This window comes from Hibiscus syriacus, unplaced genomic scaffold (genome assembly GCF_006381635.1).
Source record: "Hibiscus syriacus cultivar Baekdansim isolate YM2019G1 unplaced genomic scaffold, ASM638163v2 tig00006570_pilon, whole genome shotgun sequence".
NCBI lineage: Eukaryota > Viridiplantae > Streptophyta > Magnoliopsida > Malvales > Malvaceae > Hibiscus > Hibiscus syriacus.
Window position 1 is genome coordinate 1,127,420 of NW_024062102.1, and position 19,710 is coordinate 1,147,129.

A 19,710-nucleotide genomic window follows, 5' to 3' on the forward strand; every position below is an offset into this window, starting at 1 on the left:
TATCGATCTCGAATAACTCCTCGTCTTCTTCTTCGCCTTCATACTTCATCTGGGAAATTTCTTGTTTGATTACAGAAGAAGCCATTGGAAACGTTTGAGTTTTTTGTGAAAGTTTTTGGAGTATGCATTTGCTTAAAATATGTGGAGGTTTTTTGGTTAGTAGTGGAGTTGAGGGAAGGTGGTAAGTAGAACGCTCTCCAACAAATTCACGACAAATTTTGGTCAAAACAAAGCCACTAAATCAAACATTAATTTTGGACTCTTTAAAATCTCATTTCCGTACATAATCTTTCTTTTAATGAATTACTTGTAATCAACCATAAGTGGTATAAATGAATACTAATATCCATAAAAGTTATTAGTTCGAGGAACGACATCTATAGAATATGTATGTTTATCTTATAATCACCCCAATTATTAAAAAACTGTTTTTATAATATATTCTAATTATGTGTTTAAGCACAAACCAAGTGACCTTCATGGTAAAGGAATTATTGATATTCCTTGAGGACCTAGGTTCGAGCACCATAGAAGCCAGGGGGTGAGAGTTCAATGTTGAGAGATTGAGAGTTATCTTTGTACATATATTGCCTTGTACTTACCCCATATTAATAAAAATAATAATTATTTGTTTAATAATATAATTAAAAAGGTCTTGAGGTCACCAATAAAATTAGTTCAAGTGGTAAGCAGTTTGATATTATTTAAGTAGTTCTAGAGTTCGAGGCCTTGTGTATGCATAAAATCTCCGCTATGAAACTCACCTATCAAAGTCAGGTGAACGCTAGGATCAATCCGGATCAATTAATACAAAATCATAGAGAACCGAAAGACAACAAAAAAGAAGTCTTAGGATCGAGATCCATTAATTGGATTGAGTGATTAAGAATGTTCATATAATACTATTGTAATAAATAAATAAAATCTTGAGGTCAACTAGAGTTATGGGTTGTTAACCAAACTCTTGTTAACTTGATACGAAATACATGCAATGCATACCAGATACTTGTTAATTAATAAAAATTGTCTTTCCTTAACAAATTAGTTTTCAGTAACTTGGAATGTATCTCATGCTAGAGGGTTAGTTAGGACAATGAGAGAACAAAGAGATCTGTTGACCCCCGTTTTATTGGATCAAAAGCATTACAATACTAAAAAAAACAAAGGAGGATGGTGGGATTTGGATTTTTGCAAAGGTGTCATTGAGCTATCCCAAAACTAAACCTATATGTTGTTCTCCTTATATACTTACAACCAAAATTTTAAGCGGTGCCAATGATGAAAGGGAAAATTGTTTTCACTAAAGGATATGAATTCAAACAATTGTATATGTAGAATATGTGTATGTTGTCAATAGACTAAATTTTTTTTTTAAATATATATTATCTTGTAATCATTCTAGACTACAGTTTATGGTCAATTACACTAGTGATGAAGGTTGATTTTTTTGTTTTAGTTAAAAATTATCTTATATCTTCATTAAAATATAAAAATATTTGTATAAAATAATTTTTATATTTTTTAAAAAACGTTAAAGAAATTAAATTATTTAGGATTTAATTCACCTAAAAAAGTCATGGGCTTGAGAAGTAGACCCAACTACTCCTACACAACACAGCACAAGATATTGACCCATTTCTAGCAGAGGGAAAACAATTAGAGTCTTAAACAATCCAAATTGTCTCAACGACCATTCCAGAAACAACATTTTCTATGCTTAATTCGATGGTAGTTGTACTTATATCTATGACGAAAATTAGACAAAAAACCGATTAACTACAAATTTTATTTTCTCTAATATTAGATTTAATGTCCCAATCATATGGGCTAACTAACGAAATGAATAATTATGTATATAAAAATGTGATTTCAGAATTCGTGTACAAATGCCAAGGAATTGGTAGTTTCTCCAACAAAACAAATCCCAGTGGCTAATACTGTTAGTAACTTCTATGTACTTGTAGATGTTTTAAGGATTAACTGAATCATGCAATATTATATTATTAATATAAACATTGGAAAAATAAAAAAATTGTAAGAATTATAAAAAAAGGTTTAATTGGAAAAATAAAAATTAGTGTTTTAAGTCCAATAAAAAATTATTTAGACAAATAAACTAAAATTTACAATAAAATGTAAAATTGTACTCAGATGAATAAAATTTTATCTAAGTTGTCAAAGTTTATAGATATATTTTGAATATTGGAATAGATTAACACAAAAGTTTAGATATTTACCAGGTAAAATCTTACTATTGAATACATTAATCACACTATTTTTCTTAATCGGATGATAGTCAATTACGAGATCTACATATTTATGAGGTTCTATACAATGTATGCTAGAGGTTAAAAAATATAGTAATAAAAGTGTTGAAAGTATTGTTAAAATGATTTTTAAGTTTGGCAACCAACTTTGAAAAAATGGTTTTCAAAGTTTGGTAAATGTTTATTTGAAAATGGTTTTCAAAGTTTGGTAAATGTTTATGTGAAAAATAGTTTTTCAAAGTTTGGTAGATGTTTGTTGAAAAATGATAATAGAATAATCACAATTAATCCCTATGCTTTAGGGTATTTACAAGATTAAGTCCTTAGTTTCAACTATAAATACCCTAGCTCATTTAGCTTCAAAATCATGCCAAAAAATCATTTCTTTCTCCATATACTAGAGAGCTTTCTTGTGAGTAGTGAGTGTTTTGTAAACACCTGTAAATTTTCTCTCTTAGTAAAAGATCTGCAGTAGTCCGGAGACGTAAGCAAATTGGCTGAACTACGTTATCAATTTCGGATATTATTTTTCTGCTTTTATTTCGCATTCTCATTAATCTGGTTATAGGGAAATTACTTGTACTAGTTTATTTCCCAACAACTGGTATCAGAGCTTTTGGTTGTAAATTTTGTCAATTTTTTTGCGATGTTACTATTTATTACTATTCATGTGAATAGTAAATTTCGTGAATAGTAAAATTTTGTCGGAGATACGAATTTGTCGACGGAGGTGTTCTAATACACGGTGGTTCGCAAGAATTGTCAGAAACGATCCAAACGAAGCCAGATTCGAGTGGGAGCGAGGCTGCAGACGAAGGGAAGGTGAAAATTGAAAAGTTCGATGGTGCGGACTTTGGCTTTTGGAAGATGCAGATTGAAGATTTTCTGTACCAGAAAAATCTATATCAACCCCTCTCAGGAAAGCAACCAGAGGGCATGAAGAATGAAGACTGGACTCTTCTTGACAGACAAGCCCTCGGAGGTATCCGACTGACGTTATCCCGCAATGTTTCTTTCAACATAGCAAAAGAAAAGACCACGGCAGGTCTTATGGCGGCTCTCTCCAGTATGTATGAGAAGCTATCAGCCTCAAACAAAGTTCATTTGATGAGGCGATTATTCAATTTGTGGATGGCGGAAAGGGCATCAGTGGCTCAACACCTAAATGAACTCAACACAATCACAACCCATTTGAGTTCAGTGGAAATTGAATTTGATGATGAAGTTCGAGCTTTAATTCTCTTATCATCTCTACCAGACAGTTGGAATGCTACTGTTACAGCAGTCAGCAGCTCGTCGGGAAATAACAAATTAAAATTCGACGATGTTCGGGATCTGGTACTGAGCGAAAAATTCGACGGAGAGAATCGGGTGAAGCATCAACCTCCTCAGCCTTGCACATGGAGTCCAGAGGGAGAACTTCAGAAAGAAATTCAAATCGTGGTAGATCGAAATCCAGACGGGGAAAATCAAGAACGGGAAAGAAAGATTTTACCTGTTATAATTGTGGCAAGAAGGGTCACTTTAAAAGGGATTGCCGAGCACTGAAGAAAGATATCGGCGCACAGGAATCTGCAAATATTACTGAGGAGACATGTGATGCCATGATTCTAAGCGTCAACAGTCCGATTGAATCATGGATCTTGGATTCAGGGGAAATTTTCCACTCTACCCTATGCCAAGAAATCATGGAGAACTATGTCAGTGGTGATTTTGGGAAGGTTCATCTAGCTGATGATGAAACCTTGAAGATCATCGGAAAAGGAGACATCCGACTAAAGCTGCCAAACCAGACTACCTGAAAGCTTACAGGAGTGAGACATATTCCTGGCCTTAAAAGAAATTTGATTTCTGTAGGACAGTTTGATGGAGAAGGATATAACACAATTTTTTCAGGATATGAATGGAAGATCACCAAAGGAGCACTCGTCATTGCTCGTGGTAAGAATACTGGTAGTCTCTATATAACCTCAAATTTAGAGAATATCATTACTGCAGCAGATGCTGATGGAAAATCAAACCTATGGCACTAAAGGCTTGGCCATATGAGTGAGAAAGGGATGAAGACACTTTTGTCAAAAAGGAAGCTGCCGAATCTAAAAAATGTAGATGCCAAACTATGCGAGGATTGCATCTTTGGCAAATAAAAGAAAGTCAGCTTTGCAAAGATTGGTAAGACACCCAAGGTAGAAAGGTTAGAGTTGGTTCATACTGATGTATGGGGACCATCTCCAGTTCCATCTCTTGCAGGCTCATTATATTATGTCACATTCATCGATGATTCTACAAGGAAGGTGTGAGTTTATTTTCTGAAGAAGAAATCAGAAGTCTTTGATACCTTCAGAAAATGGAAGGCCATGGTGGAAAATGAGACTGATCTGAAAGTCAAGCGGTTGAGGTCTGACAATGGAGGAGAGTACAGAAATCGTAGATTCAGAGATTTCTGCGCAAACAATGGGATCAAGATGGAGACAACAGTTCCTATGACACCGCAGCAGAATGGTGTAGCAGAGCGCATGAACAGAACTCTGAATGAACGTGTCAGAAGCATGAGGATACATGCCAGATTGCCCAAATTTCTATGGGCTGAAGCTATCAACACTGCATCTTACTTGATCAACCGTGGGCCCTCAGTTCCTTTGGATGGCAAAATACCGGAGGAAGTTTGGAGCAAGAAAGAAATAAACCTTTCACACTTAAGAGTGTTTGGTTGTATTTCTTATGTACACATAGATTCTGCTAAAAGAAGTAAACTTGATACTAAGTCCAACAAATGTGCCTTTGTTGGTTATGGAGGTGATGAGTTCGGTTACCGATTTTGGGACTATGAAAATCGGAAGATCATCAGAAGCAGAGATGTCATTTTTAATGAGAATGTGATGTACAAAGACAGGTCAACTGTAGAATCAAGCAGCTCCAATACCGAAGCTGAAACAAAAGAATTTGCTGAGTTCGAGGAGATTTCTGGAAATGATGTTCAAATCAGTCCTGAAGTAGTTCAAGAAGAACCAGACACACCGAAACTAAGACGCTCCTCTAGAATTCCTAAACCAACCCAACGGTATTCTCCTTCTTTGCACTACTTGTTGCTAACTGACAATGGTGAACCAGAGTGCTATGATAAAGCAATGCAAGTGGAGGATTCAGTCAAGTGGGAGTCTTCCATGAAAGATGAGATGGACTCGCTTATGTCAAATCAGATGTGGGAATTAGCTGAATTACCACCAGGCAAGAAAGCGCTCCACAACAAGTGGATTTACAGGATCAAAGAAGAGCATGATGGGAGAAAACACTACAAAGAAAGATTGGTTGTCAAAGGTTTTCAGTAAAAAGAAGGTATTGACTACAATGAAATTTTCTCTCCAGTCGTAAAATTGTCCACAATCAGACTGGTGTTGAAAATTATAGCTGCAGAGAATTTACATCTTGAGATGTTAGATGTAAAGACATCTTTCCTTCATGGTGATTTGGAGGAAGAAATCTATATGAGGCAGCCAGAAGGCTTCATAGAGGCAGGCAAGAAAAACCTGGTATGCAGGTTGAAGAAGAGCTTGTATGGTTTAAAACAAGATCCTAGACAATGGTACAAGAAGTTCGATAGCTTCATGAGTAACAGTGGTTTTACTAGATGCCAAGCAGATCATTGTTGCTACATCAAGAGGTTCGACAATAGCTTCATTATTTTATTGTTGTACGTTGATGACATGCTCGTTGCAGGCTCAGACATGCAAGAGATTATAAACTTGAAGCAAAAATTGTCGAAGTAGTTTGCTATGAAGGATCTGGGGGCTGCAAAGCAGATTCTTGGGATGAGGATTAAGAGAGACACAAAGTCGAGGACTTTGATGTTATCACAGGCTGAGTACATCAACAAAGTACTCTCCAGGTTCAACATGCAAGATGCTAAACCAGTAAGTACACCTTTAGGTGTTCATTTTAGACTCTTCAAAGAACAATCACCAAAGACGGAGGAAGAACGTGCACACAGGGTGAAGGTGCCGTATGCCTCAGCAATTGGAAGTCTAATGTATGCCATGGTTTGTACCAGACCAGATATTGCTCAAGCAGTGGGAGCTATTAGCAGGTACATGAATAATCCAGACAAGGTACACTGGGAAGCAGTCAAATGGATCCTTAGATATCTGTGCGGTACTACAAACAAAGCACTTTGTTTTAAGGTGGAGATACGATACTGACAGGCTATGTAGATGCTGACTTAGCTGAAAATGTTGACATCAGAAGGAGCACTACAGGGTATGTCTATACTCTAGGAGGAACTGCAGTGAGTTGTGTTTCTCAACTACAGAAGATAGTTGCTCTCTCCACAACTGAAGCAGAATATGTCGCTGTTACGGAAGCCAGCAAGGAGATGGCTTGGCTCCAAAGTTTCTTGGAAGAGTTAGGCAAGAAACAAGAAAACAATGTCTTGTATTGCGACAGTCAAAGTGTTATACATCTAACAAAGAATCCGTCTTTTCATTCCAGGAAAAAGCACATACAATTGCGATATCATTTTATCTGGTCTCTTCTGGAAGATGGGATTTTGAAACTTGAAAAGATCAGTGGAGCTCAAAATCCGGCAGACATGTTGACAAAGACGGTGACTACAGACAAACTGAAGTTGTGTTCAACTTCAGTTGGCATGCTAGAGTAACAAGACTAGAAAAGTTATTGCATTGATCGAGGTGTGAAGACATATTAAAATCAGTCTTCAAGTGGGAGATCGTTGAAAGTATTGTTAAAATGATTTTCAAGTTTGGCAACCAACTTTGAAAAATGATTTTCAAAGTTTGGTAAATGTTTCTTTGAAAATGCTTTTCAAAGTTTGGTAAATGTTTCTTTGAAAAATAGTTTTTCAAAGTTTGGTAGATGTTTGTTGAAAAATGATAATGGGATAATCACAATTAATCCCTAGGCTTTAGGGTATTTACAAGATTAAGTCCTTAGTTTCAACTATAAATACCCTAGCTCATTTAGCTTCAAAACCATCCCAAAAAATCATTTCTTTCTCCCTATACTAGAGAGCTTTCTTGTGAGTAGTGAGTGTTTTGTAAACACCTGTAAATTTTCTCTCTTAGTAAAAGATCTGCAGCAGTCCGGAGACATAAGCAAATTGGCTGAACTCCGTTATCAAATTCGGGTATTATTTTTCCGCTTTTATTTCGCATTCTCACTAATCTGGTTATAGGGAAATTACTTGTACTCGTTTATTTTCCAAGAAAAAGTGTACTTTAAACTCTTATGATTAGTGAATATGTGACATTTGTTTCCATATAGGTAGTACCCCAAAGAATTTTTTTTAACATTTTAATTAATCGTAATGTTTGATATAGAAATATTTTGTAGTTACATGATATTTTTTGTATGGATCTCAAGCACTGTTGCTTGAACTTTATTCTTTTGAACAGCTACTATTTGTTCATTGTCTATAAATGATGGATATGGCAAATAAATGCAAATATTTTGTTTAACCATTCTTGGTCCATTAAATTACGGTTCAATTCAAATGCAAATAACACATTTCATTAAAATTTCATACATCATCATAAAAAGTTACTCACCCTTCTTATGTATTATCAGAAGAAGAAAAAATCCAACTTCTGAAACCATGAACCTTAAATTAGTTGGTCATCAACTCATAAACCACCGCACTACCAAGAAACAGCCAATCAAACAAATAATCGATAGCAAGCGTTATTTCTTCTATACTCATCTTTCTTCGTATTTTTCTCAATAGTCCAATAAGAATAACTCTTTTTCGATTTCTAATTTGTGGATCATACTATCAGAAATAGCTTTATGACCTACCGCTTTATCATGCCCCGAAATCAGGTTAATTTTTTTGGTTAGAAGGAATTGGGGCTTTAGTTGGAATTAAAATTGAATTCCGGGGCTTATTGGAAGAAATTTTGAAATTTGGGATTGAATCACAAAGATGTGGAAGTTTGGGGTCAAAATTGTAGAGTCTACGAACTTTGGTGCTAATTTGAAACTTTAGGGAAGTTTAGTGGTTTGTTAAACTTGTCGTTTCTGCCATGGATTAAACACGAATTAAATTTATTAAATCATTTTAAAGCTAATTAAAACAAAATTGGAGGAGTTTAAAAGTCTCGTGGAGAAGGGGTTGTTTCTATTAAAATGGGTAAATTATACCAATAACAATTTAATTATTGTCTCTTTTCACTTTAACCTTCAATCTTTCAATTTTTTCAATCAAACTACTAATCTCTTTAAATGATGTCACTCGAACAACCTATCGTTAACATTTAACGAGTTCTCTGGTGTTGTAGTGTCTTGCCCGACAGTGTGTCCCATCTCTTGGTTAGAGATTATGTTGGTCATTCTGGAGGAGGAGAAAGTATCAATACTTTTTGTCACTTTCTGGAATATCTGGAATGGTCGTAATGCGATGGTTCATGGTAATACTTTTCAACCTCCTTGGTAGGGATGGCAAACGGGCGGGTCGGGTGCGGATACCCCCTCCCCTATCCCCATACCCACCTAATATTTTTCAATCCACCACCCGTCCACCACTCATGATGGGTACAAATTTTCAAATCCACACCCGCCCACTCGGGTACATTTTCAAATCCATCCCCACACCCACTACCCACTAGCGACATACCCATTTAGACCCGCCTGACAGCAAACTAATGGGATGTTGGAGTTGGTTCACAGACAGTTCGTGATGGGGTAGCAACGCATGCTTCAATTTGTCAGAGGAGTGGCTCTACGAATGTTATGGAGATAGATTGTAGGGAGCATGTAGTCGCAGAGCTGGAATGTTGAGTTGCTTTCGATGTTAATGCTCATAGTGCGCCTAATATGGGTTTTGAGGGGCTAAAGAATATGGAAACTGCTGCTTTTGATGTTAATGCATATAGTACGACTAATTTGTGTTTGGATGGGCAGCATGGGCTAAAAAACATGGAAAGTGACATGGTTAGTGGGATTATGGGTTTAATCAAAGAGCCGAATATTTCCCTAATTAAAGACCAGATTAAAGACTAAATATCCTTAATATTTGGTTAAATTATATGTTATATATTATACAATATTAAAATTTATAAATTAGTCTCTAAAATTACACCTAAATTCATAATGGTCCAAAATCTAATAGATATTTAGCTGGGCGGGCGGATGTGGGGCGAGCGGATGCGGGGAGGGCGGATGCGGGGCGGATAATATCTCAAACCCATTACCCCGCCCACCACCCACGACGGGTACCACTTTATAAATCTACAACCCGCCCACTACCCGCTAAAATTATACTCATCCCCGCTCCAATTAGAGCGGATGCGGTGCGGAATCCACGAAATTGTACCCGTTTGCCATCCCTACTCCTTGGGTGATAGCTATGAATGCAAGACTGCTGCAGAAAGAGTTTGTGCAGGCTCGAGATTCTTTTAGTACTGGCTCTCGGTCTATGTTATCTTTTGGCCAGATTCCTCTTTATCCCTCCATGACAACGAAGTGGTGGCCTCCTGATCCGGGTGTTGTCAATATCAATGTCGATGGTGTGTTTGATTCAGTTTCTCGCTTGGCAGCAGTTGGTGTCGTTGCTCGTGATTCTTTTGATCAGGTCTTGGGAGAGCAAGCGTCAGCATCCCCAGGTTGTGGTGAGACAGGCCTTGCTGAGATTCATGCTTTTCTCACTGGTCTCCGGTTTGCGTAGGAGAATGCTTGGACCCAAGTGGTCCTTGAGACTGACTTTGTGTTATTGGTCAATAAAGTATCTTGTAATGAGAATGATCTGTCTACTTTCAGCTTCCATCTTCGTGGTACATGTCGGATTTTGGATAGTAATGAGTGTTATGTTGTTCATTTTGTTCCTCGAGATTGTAATATTGTGGCTTATGGGCTGGCCTCTTGGGCTCTTCGATATGGAAATTCGACGTATTTTGATTCGGTTTGTCTCGAGATGATTTCATGGTTGTAATGATTGATATTGATTTAAGTTAATTTGTGCTTGTATACTCTTTTCTCTGTCAGGATCAAAGGGATAAGAAAAGAAATGATGACATGACAATTAATAATATTAGCATAATTATATATTTTATCCTCAATATTTATATATTCTATCAATTTGATTCTAATTCTAATTTTAATTTAATTTAATAAATTTAATTATTTAATCATTTATAGATAATAGAATCATTCGAAACCTCTCCGATACCACGTGAATCCAAGTTCATCCGCCCCACGTAAGGTTATGGGTATGGCGATCTTACCCTCACGTAGCGGTGACCCCCTAAGGCAAACCCCAAATACCATGGACTTAACCCTCGTTAGACCTTAAAATCGTGGCCTAAAAACCCAAAACTTTAATCAATCAAAAGGTTCAAAATTACCAAAATCCGCCATGGATCTAAGAACCCTAAACCCAATATCTAATGTTGACGTTTCAGAACCCCAAAAGACTGGAAGTTCTTTGATTTTCAAATGAAAAAAGAAAAAAGAAAATATACTCTAGGTTCTTTCTTTCAATGTTGTATATTTTTACTTGCTAAATTTAAATGGTCATGTTTTGATCACTTATATTATTAATGTTGAAATAATCCTTAAGCTTTTGGACAGAACTCAATTTAAAAAAAAAATCAAAATTTTTACCGTCATTATCAACTTTTTGATTTAGGTAAGTTGAATACTAAAACACATCTTTTTAAATAAGTTTTAAGAAAATTCCTTAAGTTTACATTATCAATGTTGAAATAGTCCTTAATCTTTTTTAGTCATTATCGAATATTTTGAATTAGACAAGTTGAATACCCACAAATCATCTTTTTAAATAAGTTTTAAGAAAATTCCTTTTAAAAGACATAACATATCTACATTTAATCAAAAATTCATTTTGAAAAAGATTCGAGAGTTAATTACGCGTGAAAAAGAATGAGCAGCCTCACAATGTTCGAAATTAATACCTGATCGATTATATGTTATCTTTAATAATTAGAATTGTGAATTTAGATATGAATTTAAACCATGGTCATTCCCTTTCATTTATTTTTAAAAGAGTGAACTTTTGAAAAGTAATTGCCTTAAAACATGATTTAATTCATTCAGTGTTTGAGAAGAATATCCTTTTTATTCGGAAAATTAATGAAGATTGCCACCCGCGATTTAAGGTACTCGTTAATTTTTCAAATTAAACAATATTACCTTATTATATAACAGCCGATACTCGGATGAATACAACAATTAACTAAATCAAATGCATGTAATGAATGGAATTACATATAATTGATAATTAAAATAATAAAGTGAATAATTTTAAAATTAATAGTAATAATAATTATTTGAATAGGTAAAATGCGTATATATTTATTCGAACTATCCTTAAGACCACACTCATAATTTAGAAAACAATCTCATAGTTCCCTCTCACACAAAGGTATTACCTCGATTTAAGAATTGTACATATATTTATATAAAACCAATAAATAATAATACATACATATATAAATAAAACATATAAACACACAATATATACATATTTAAAATACAAATAATATATGTAATATTTAGAAACATATATTAGTTATATATAACTATCATACCCCTCAAAACTACCATCCCTTCGCCAGCCTGGAATCTTAAGATGATTCATTCGTTTTACCTAGCTCTTTCGGACAGAAAATCTCAAGCCACATATAGTACAAACATAAATCTTCGTATAAGATCTCTAATAGTCCCACATATTTTTTTGTAATAAAATTTAAAATTTAATTATTAAATATATCTAATCTATCAACCTAAAAATAATTATAATGACTTTACAACTGACACATACATTAAAGATCAATAGATATGCCTCTCAATCAATACTGTAAAAAGGGATGATGAACTGGTCATTACTACAACCAATCCTTCTTTTTCTACACGATGGCTCAATCTCTTGTTATTCTTTCAAACATCGACTACAGTTCTCCGCTCAAATCAGAAAGTGTGAATCGTTTACAACCGACAAGATAAACTTGTTATCAACAGTTGGTACAGTGAAAGTTGAAAAACTTCATAATCAACAAAATCAGTCGAAACCAATCAAAAATATCCTCAACTCCCCCCTAAAAAAAAGAAAAAAAAATATCATCACCCTCTCTTAAAACCAAAATAACCATCCTCACCTTTACCTAGTCTATCGAAACATGCCAAAGATGCATATAGTGGAGAAAAGAGAGACGAAATGAGGTGCATAAGTAATGTCGCTTTGGACCTAAATTTTGTGTCTATATATTATATGTATATATTATGTATACTATTTTTATTTTTTTTAATAATTAATAATCTATTATTTGATAACTTGTTATATTTTTATTTTCTATAACTTTTAATAGTATTTTGTGTCTATACGTTACATGTATACATCTTTCATGTCATCAGTTACTATAGATTTTCACGTTAGCATCATAGACCACCACATTAGCATCGTTAATTGCCACATTAACATTGCAACGAACAATGATGTAAATTATCGGTTATAGGGTCACATTGATTTTTTTAGGTTGAAGACCACATTAAGTGTAAAAACAATACAATGATCACTTTAGTTTTTCTTATAAAAGTTTGAAAGCCTCAAATAACATTATGCATAATATAACATTCTCAGTAATGTGTCACGTAATCTTATATTTCAAGAATGAAGTATTAGAAATAATATTTATTTTAAATATGACATGAATATTAGGAGAAAACTTCTTAGTATTGTTAAATCAATATTTGATTTTGATATAACATGAATTATTAATTAATTTTTATTGTTAAAATTTGCATTTTCACAAAACTATGAAAATTTGTCATAGAACATTTTCAAATAATTTTTATTGTAGAAAATAATCTTAAGCGTTATTGAGTCTTTAAACAAGCTATACATATTTTTCAAAGCTAAAAAATACTTGTTTTTGTCCAAAAACCCTCCCCAATCCCGAAACCAACATGCGAGTATCGATATCCCATTTTTAGACTGCTTTTCTGGTATAGATACCATGGTGTTGGTATCGATATCGATAGGTGAGGATCGATACTCACTATACAGTATTAATACCGAAGGCCTCAACGGCTATAATTTTGACCGTTAAGTTGCTTGTCTCGATACCCTTTTCATGATTTCGATACCAATGTTACAGGTGAGCATTTAGTGCTCAAAGTTAATTATTCCAGCGGCTCTAATCAACCACCAACTGGTCCAAACGGCTAGAAGGGTATTAGAAGACATAAAAGAGACCAAGATTCAAATAGAGAACAACAATAAAGATCATTGAAAGAATTTACCAATATCAAAAGAGTTTTTGTGCTTAAATTCCCAATCTTTTCATTGTAATACACTTGTGAGCCTTATTGTTTAATTTGCTCAAGTGTGATTTGAGTGAGATCTTATTGCTTGTAAACACATTTGCCTTGTGAAATTACTCTTTGGGAGAGTGAGTATTCAAGGATTTTGGATATAAACATTAAAGTGTTTGTAAGGTTACACATTGTCCTTAAGGGTGTGTTTGGTTGGGGGAATGTGAGATTCCCATGGGAATGAAATCTACATTCACCCGTTTGGTTGGCCGGGAATATCATTCCCGGTAATCTTACATTACCAATAGTAGATTTTTTTGGGTATATTACCGGGAATGTCATTACCTCCCTTTCCTTAGGTATTGTTGGATTACTAGCGTTTTGGACTAAAACGCCCTTAATTTTTTTCTTTCAAAAATATTCTTATTATGTCATTGAATAATAAAAATTCTACGAAAGTTAAATTACAAATTTATCCTTAAACTATTTTAGATTTACAAAAAAAATCTATAATTAAAATTTTATATGAAGTTAATGGTTTAAAATAAAATTTTACCCTTTTATTAAACATTTTTATATTTTCAATTTTGTAAAAAAAATTATATAAATTTTATGAATTTAATTTTTTTTAAAGAAAATATATAAATATTTTCAAACTTGTTAAAAAAACAAATATATAATAAGGACAACTTGGTCAAATATACATTCCAATAATCTTTTATTCCTTTAACCAAACACGGTAACCTTACATTCCTGCTAAACCAACCAAACACAAAATACAACATTCCCAGTAATCCTATTCCCTGGTAATCTTTTATTCCCACTGGTAATCTTACATTCCGTAAACCAAACACACCCTAAAGGTAAGAAAGAAATACTTAGTGTGGATGCTAAGATAGTGCATGTAAACTTAGTTGAAAAGTCGAACCACTCTAAACGTTGTGCAAAAATTTTATTTTTTGATTGCTTCCACCAAATTCTTTAAAAGATCAATTCACCACCTCTTGACGTTTATTGGTTGATCGATAAAACTAACAATAATGAAGTGGGCAAATGAATTTATTCATATGGAGTGTTGCAAAATTTATTTTTTCAAACAGGGTGAATGTTATTGTGTCAATAGAAATTAGTGTGGATCACCTGCTATCTTTGGAAAGACTACATAAGACAAGACGTCTTCGATGGAAGATGCACGGAAGACAAATTTTTTTTTTTTGCATTATCTTTTTAACTTATCTTCTTCGTCTTTCCAAACTCCATTAACGATGCTCGTTAGCTCCCATGTTTTTTTGCTCCAATAACGACCCAGATAAGTTCATCCTCTGCCAACTGAAGAACACCGACAACAACATCACCATTTTCGCACCCAAAAAGCTATGCGCGAAGGTTGGAAAGACATTGAGTCTTCCATGCATCTTTATGTTTTCTGATTCTTGCATGCATCTTCATAAAAACATATGGTGGTCCATGCATATTCCCCGATCCACTATAAAGAACACTCTAAAATATAAAGTTCGATATTTATTTTAGAAATTCTTGTTTCTTACTTCATTACTTAGGTGATTTTGCCGAATATTAGGTGTAATAAAAAATCATTTCATCAAATCCAAATCATCAACTTGAAGAATCCCAATTTTTAAAGGTGAGGGACCACCACCTTAACATGTGTCGTGATCTTAACCAATTTGACAATTTTTACTTATGTTTCTCATTAAAAGTCAAAGGATCCAACGGTTCCATCTTCTTCTCATACCTTCACGAGCTTCTCTGCTTTGACCACAGGATTAGAGCGTGCGATCTCCTCTCTCCCAGCCTTCTTGAAATCGAACGTACATCCGTGAATCTCCGGGTACCTGTGAGACCCGCAAAACGTAATCCCGCACTTGCACTTGAACCCCGTCAACCCTACCCGTTTCCTGCAAACCATGCACCGATTTGGCTGTTGCAGCTGCTTCTGTTCCTCCACCGGGGAAATTGCGACAGCAGAAACCGGCAAAACTCCTTTTACCTCAGGGAGAGTCAGAAGAGGTACCTGAGAAACGGATTCGACGACCTTTGATGAAGACGAAGGAGAGGCAGAGATAGATGATTTAGCGGAAGAAGCTTGTTGTTGTTCTTTAAGACGGAAATCTCTGTAACATTTAGAGCAAAGGTTCATCGTGGCCGGACTTCCTACGAAACCGCAGTTATTAGCGCAAAGACGGTGGCCTTCCGGCGCTTGGCATCTATGCTCCTCCGCCATCTTGTATTTTTCTTCAAGAACTGAATAGTTTCCTTTAATTTGCGTTTGAAAAGAGATTTGCAAGATCTAAACACACAAACAATCGAAAATCGAAATTTAGAAACAGCTAAAAAAATATAAAACAAAACAGAATTTAAAAAACTATAAAAAAGATAAAAATACCTTTGAATTTTGAAAGAAAAAAGAGAATATGAAACGAAGGAAAGAATTATGAGAAAGGAAGGGTGATATTAAACGGGGAGGGATGAGAAGATAAAACGGGAGGAGGAAACAGCGACGAAAAGGACAAGAAACGAGTAATAATATTCAATTTGTTTTTTTTTTTTGAATTGGCAATTGGGTTTTTTTCTCTTTAAATAAATAAAAGAGAAATAGGAAATATCTTAATGGACATGCCATGATAGGTATTTTTACCGAAATATCACTCTTACACATAATAATTATATGTCAGGTATCTTTTCTCGAAATATTATCGATCTAACACCCTTTCTTACACGGTGGCAATAAAGCGTGGATCGTCATCCGCGCCTTCGCGGGTTCTGTTCGAGAAGGCGCCATGTAAGGGGAAGGCACGAATGGTGTTTTGTCTGAGCATGTGGACATGCCATGATAGGTATTTTTACCGAAATATCACTCTTACACATAATAATTATATGTCAGGTATCTTTTCTCGAAATATTATCGATCTAACACCCTTTCTTACACGGTGGCAATAAAGCGTGGATCGTCATCCGCGCCTTCGCGGGTTCTGTTCGAGAAGGCGCCATGTAAGGGGAAGGCACGAATGGTGTTTTGTCTGAGCATGCACCATGTAAGGGGAAGCGCAAATCACCATCCGCGCCTTCACGAGGTTCTGACGCGTATGAAATGAGTGGATCATGATCCGTACCTCATTATGCACGTTGAATTATTGGTATTCAATTATTACTCGAGCCTGAAAACTCGACTTTTAAACGCTCCCCCACCCTTATAAATAACAACCCCTCTAAATGCAAACATCACCACACCAAAATTACTTGCTTATTCTCATTTCTATCAATTTCTTCTATCAAGCTAAGTAGATTTTGTTATTATTTTTATAAGATAAAATTATTTTTGATTATATTATATTTATTTTATATTTAATTACATGAACAAATTTTATTGTACTAATTATTTTATATTATTTTTTATGGTTGTTGAAAAGATGGATCATACCTCAGGACGTTTTACCGATAAGGTAACAATATGAAATTGTGTTATTTAAATTATTTTGAATTATTTTAATTTTTTTTGAATTAGTTTATATTTTAATTCATATATTATTTATTTAATTAGTCGTATTTCAGATACAATACTCGTTCTTTCAAAGTCTTAAAATGACGCGTATTTCAGCTATTATTTACTATGATGGAGAAATTCGGGAAGATGAAACTGGCATCGTCTTCACATCAATTCATTCTGTCAGAATATCCTTAAAGAGAAACATCACTCTTGAGGAGATGATCACTAAGATTTCAAAAAAGGTTCATGTTGGAAGTACTAAAAGATTGTCCTCACTTCAATACAGATTTTCAACTGTAGTATTTCCATTAACTTATATAGCGTTCGAACTCTCCAATGATGACGATGTTGCTATGATGGTTGATTCTCAAAATCAATATTCAAACGTCAATACACAGATATATGCAATATTTGTTGAAGTGTCTGAGGTTCATGATATGTCATTATGCTCCCACTATGGGCTGGCTCAACAAGTTGATCAAGTTGACAACCCAACTCAAGTAATGTGTAATGATTTTAACACTTGAATGGGAAATCTACATCATGGTGCCATCCCATCAAGTTCAATGGGGAGGCATTCATCAGTAACTTCTTACAATCTGTACCGAGGTATCTCCACAAACAATTTGTATGTCAACATTGCTTTTAGTTCAAGGGGAAGGCATTCACATGCCAATTTCTTTGATCTGGATATGGAGAAGCCCTCAACGTAGCAATTTGTGCAGTACCCATTTGACACGATGCCTTTAAGTTCTAGGGGAGGCATTCAACTGTGAGCTTCTTCGACATCAATGTCGAGATGCCTTCAAGTTCAAGGGGAATACATTCAACTACCAGGTTGTTCGACCTAAATGTCGACATCGTGGAGGAACCCTAATCTCCACCAGAAGAACCTCTTCGTGAGCCAGATGTAGATGGTGCTGAGACTGGACTATTCATTCAGCCAGAATCATCGCAGTTCAACATGAACTCCAATGATGATGATGTAGATGAAGTTCCTAAAAATACGGTACACACTGAACCTCCAGCACACATGTATGAAGCTGACTATGATACAGTGAACGTGCCGAAATTTATGGATATGCTTAATGTTAATGACTACAGATTTAACTTATCAGTCAATGATGGTGAGTTATATAAAGGAATAGAGTTTTCATCCAAAGAATAAGCGATGATGGCAATTAAGAATTACAACATTCTTAATTATGCTCAGTCTAGAGTCGTCCGTTCCACCACAAAAAAGTATGTTTGTCATTGTGTCCAACGTGATAACGTATTCAAATGGATGTTTCATGTATCGAAGAGGAAGAGGAAAAACAATATATAGTAATTAACAGTATACAACTTTCCTCACACATGTTGTGATGGAGGGATCAACCAAGATCATCCCAACTTGTACTTCGACATTATCTGCTAAGCCATCATGCCCATAGTCAAAGCAAGCTCTCATATAACTATTGTGGTGCTGATTTTAGCTCTACAGTCGTAATATGAGTATAATGTCTCATATATGAAAGCATGGAAGGCAAAGCAGAATGTCATTAAAAACTTCACGACGAATGTGATGCATCTTACAATGAACTACCAAATTGGTTTAGGGTAGTGCGCAGATTGAATCATGGGATAATTATCGACTTCGAAACTTACCATACATACTATAATGATCGAGTACTTCATAATCGATGTTAATTCTACCTACTTTTTGGACTTACCCATAATGCATGAATGTTGTGAAATACTGTAAGCCCGTGGTCCTAATTGATGAGACATTCTTGTATGGAAAATACAAGAAAATTTTACTATTCGCAGTTGTCCAAAATGATAATCGCAACATCCTTCCAATTTTCTTGTATGGAAAATACAAGAAAATTGATGGGATATTCTTGTATGGAAAATACAAGAAAATTTTACTTTTGACAGTTGTCCAAGATGGTAATTGCAACATTCTTCCAATTGTATTGCCCTTGTTGAAGGATAATATATAGATTCTTGGGTTTTTTCCTCAAAAACTTACGCTTACATATTGTCACGAGGGGAAGATATGTGTCATTTCATATCGCAGAGCTGTGATCAAAGCAACAATGGAGTATTTGGGTCCAATGTGGCAACCACCCTATATCCAACATTGGTACTGTATCTAACACATTGATGCTAACTATCATAGAAATTTTAAGAAGAATAATGAGTTACAATTACTTGTGTGCATGGGTATGTAAAAATGTCTAAGTCTATTTCTCAATCATTTTTTTATAGAAACTTAATAGTAAGTTTTACATTTGAAGCTAAAGTTACAAACTATTACCTAAAACATTTAAGTCTGTGATACAAGATTTGCGAGGAAATAACGAAGAATGATACAATTACACCAGCCTTATCAATAAAGAAATTTAGACAAATGCATATGATGATGGATATCGATATGAACACATGATGACCAACTTGGCTGAGGCTATCAATTCGAACTTAAAGGGGGCACGCCATTTACCAGTAACGACTTTGGTTAAAACGATGTATTTTTGTTTAAGAGTGCTTTTTTCCCAGCTCAGGGGACAAGCTCAAACATGGATGCCAAACGGTCATGTCTATCACCCAAAATTAGTTGTAGATCTATAAAAAAAAGAATTACTGAATCAAATGGAATATCTGTAATAGTCTTCT

The 19,710-nt window shown here is 34.8% G+C and overlaps 1 protein-coding gene across 1 annotated transcript; it reads right to left on the reverse strand.

Moving 5' to 3' along the window:
• Positions 1-15,220: 15,220 nt before the first annotated feature.
• Positions 15,221-16,057, reverse strand: LOC120200841 (zinc finger A20 and AN1 domain-containing stress-associated protein 6-like). The gene is made up of 2 exons (XM_039201590.1): positions 15,952-16,057; positions 15,221-15,855 (listed from the first exon to the last, which is right to left on the reverse strand). The coding sequence occupies exon 2, from the start codon at positions 15,787-15,789 to the stop codon at positions 15,295-15,297; it is 495 nt and encodes a 164-aa protein (XP_039057521.1). The 5' UTR covers positions 15,790-15,855; positions 15,952-16,057; the 3' UTR covers positions 15,221-15,294.
• Positions 16,058-19,710: the final 3,653 nt, after the last annotated feature.

Bases quoted from the DNA above. Each gene is read 5' to 3' on its own strand.
- LOC120200841 (XM_039201590.1), bottom strand. From the start codon at position 15,789: ATGGCGGAGGAGCATAGATGCCAAGCGCCGGAAGGCCACCGTCTTTGC.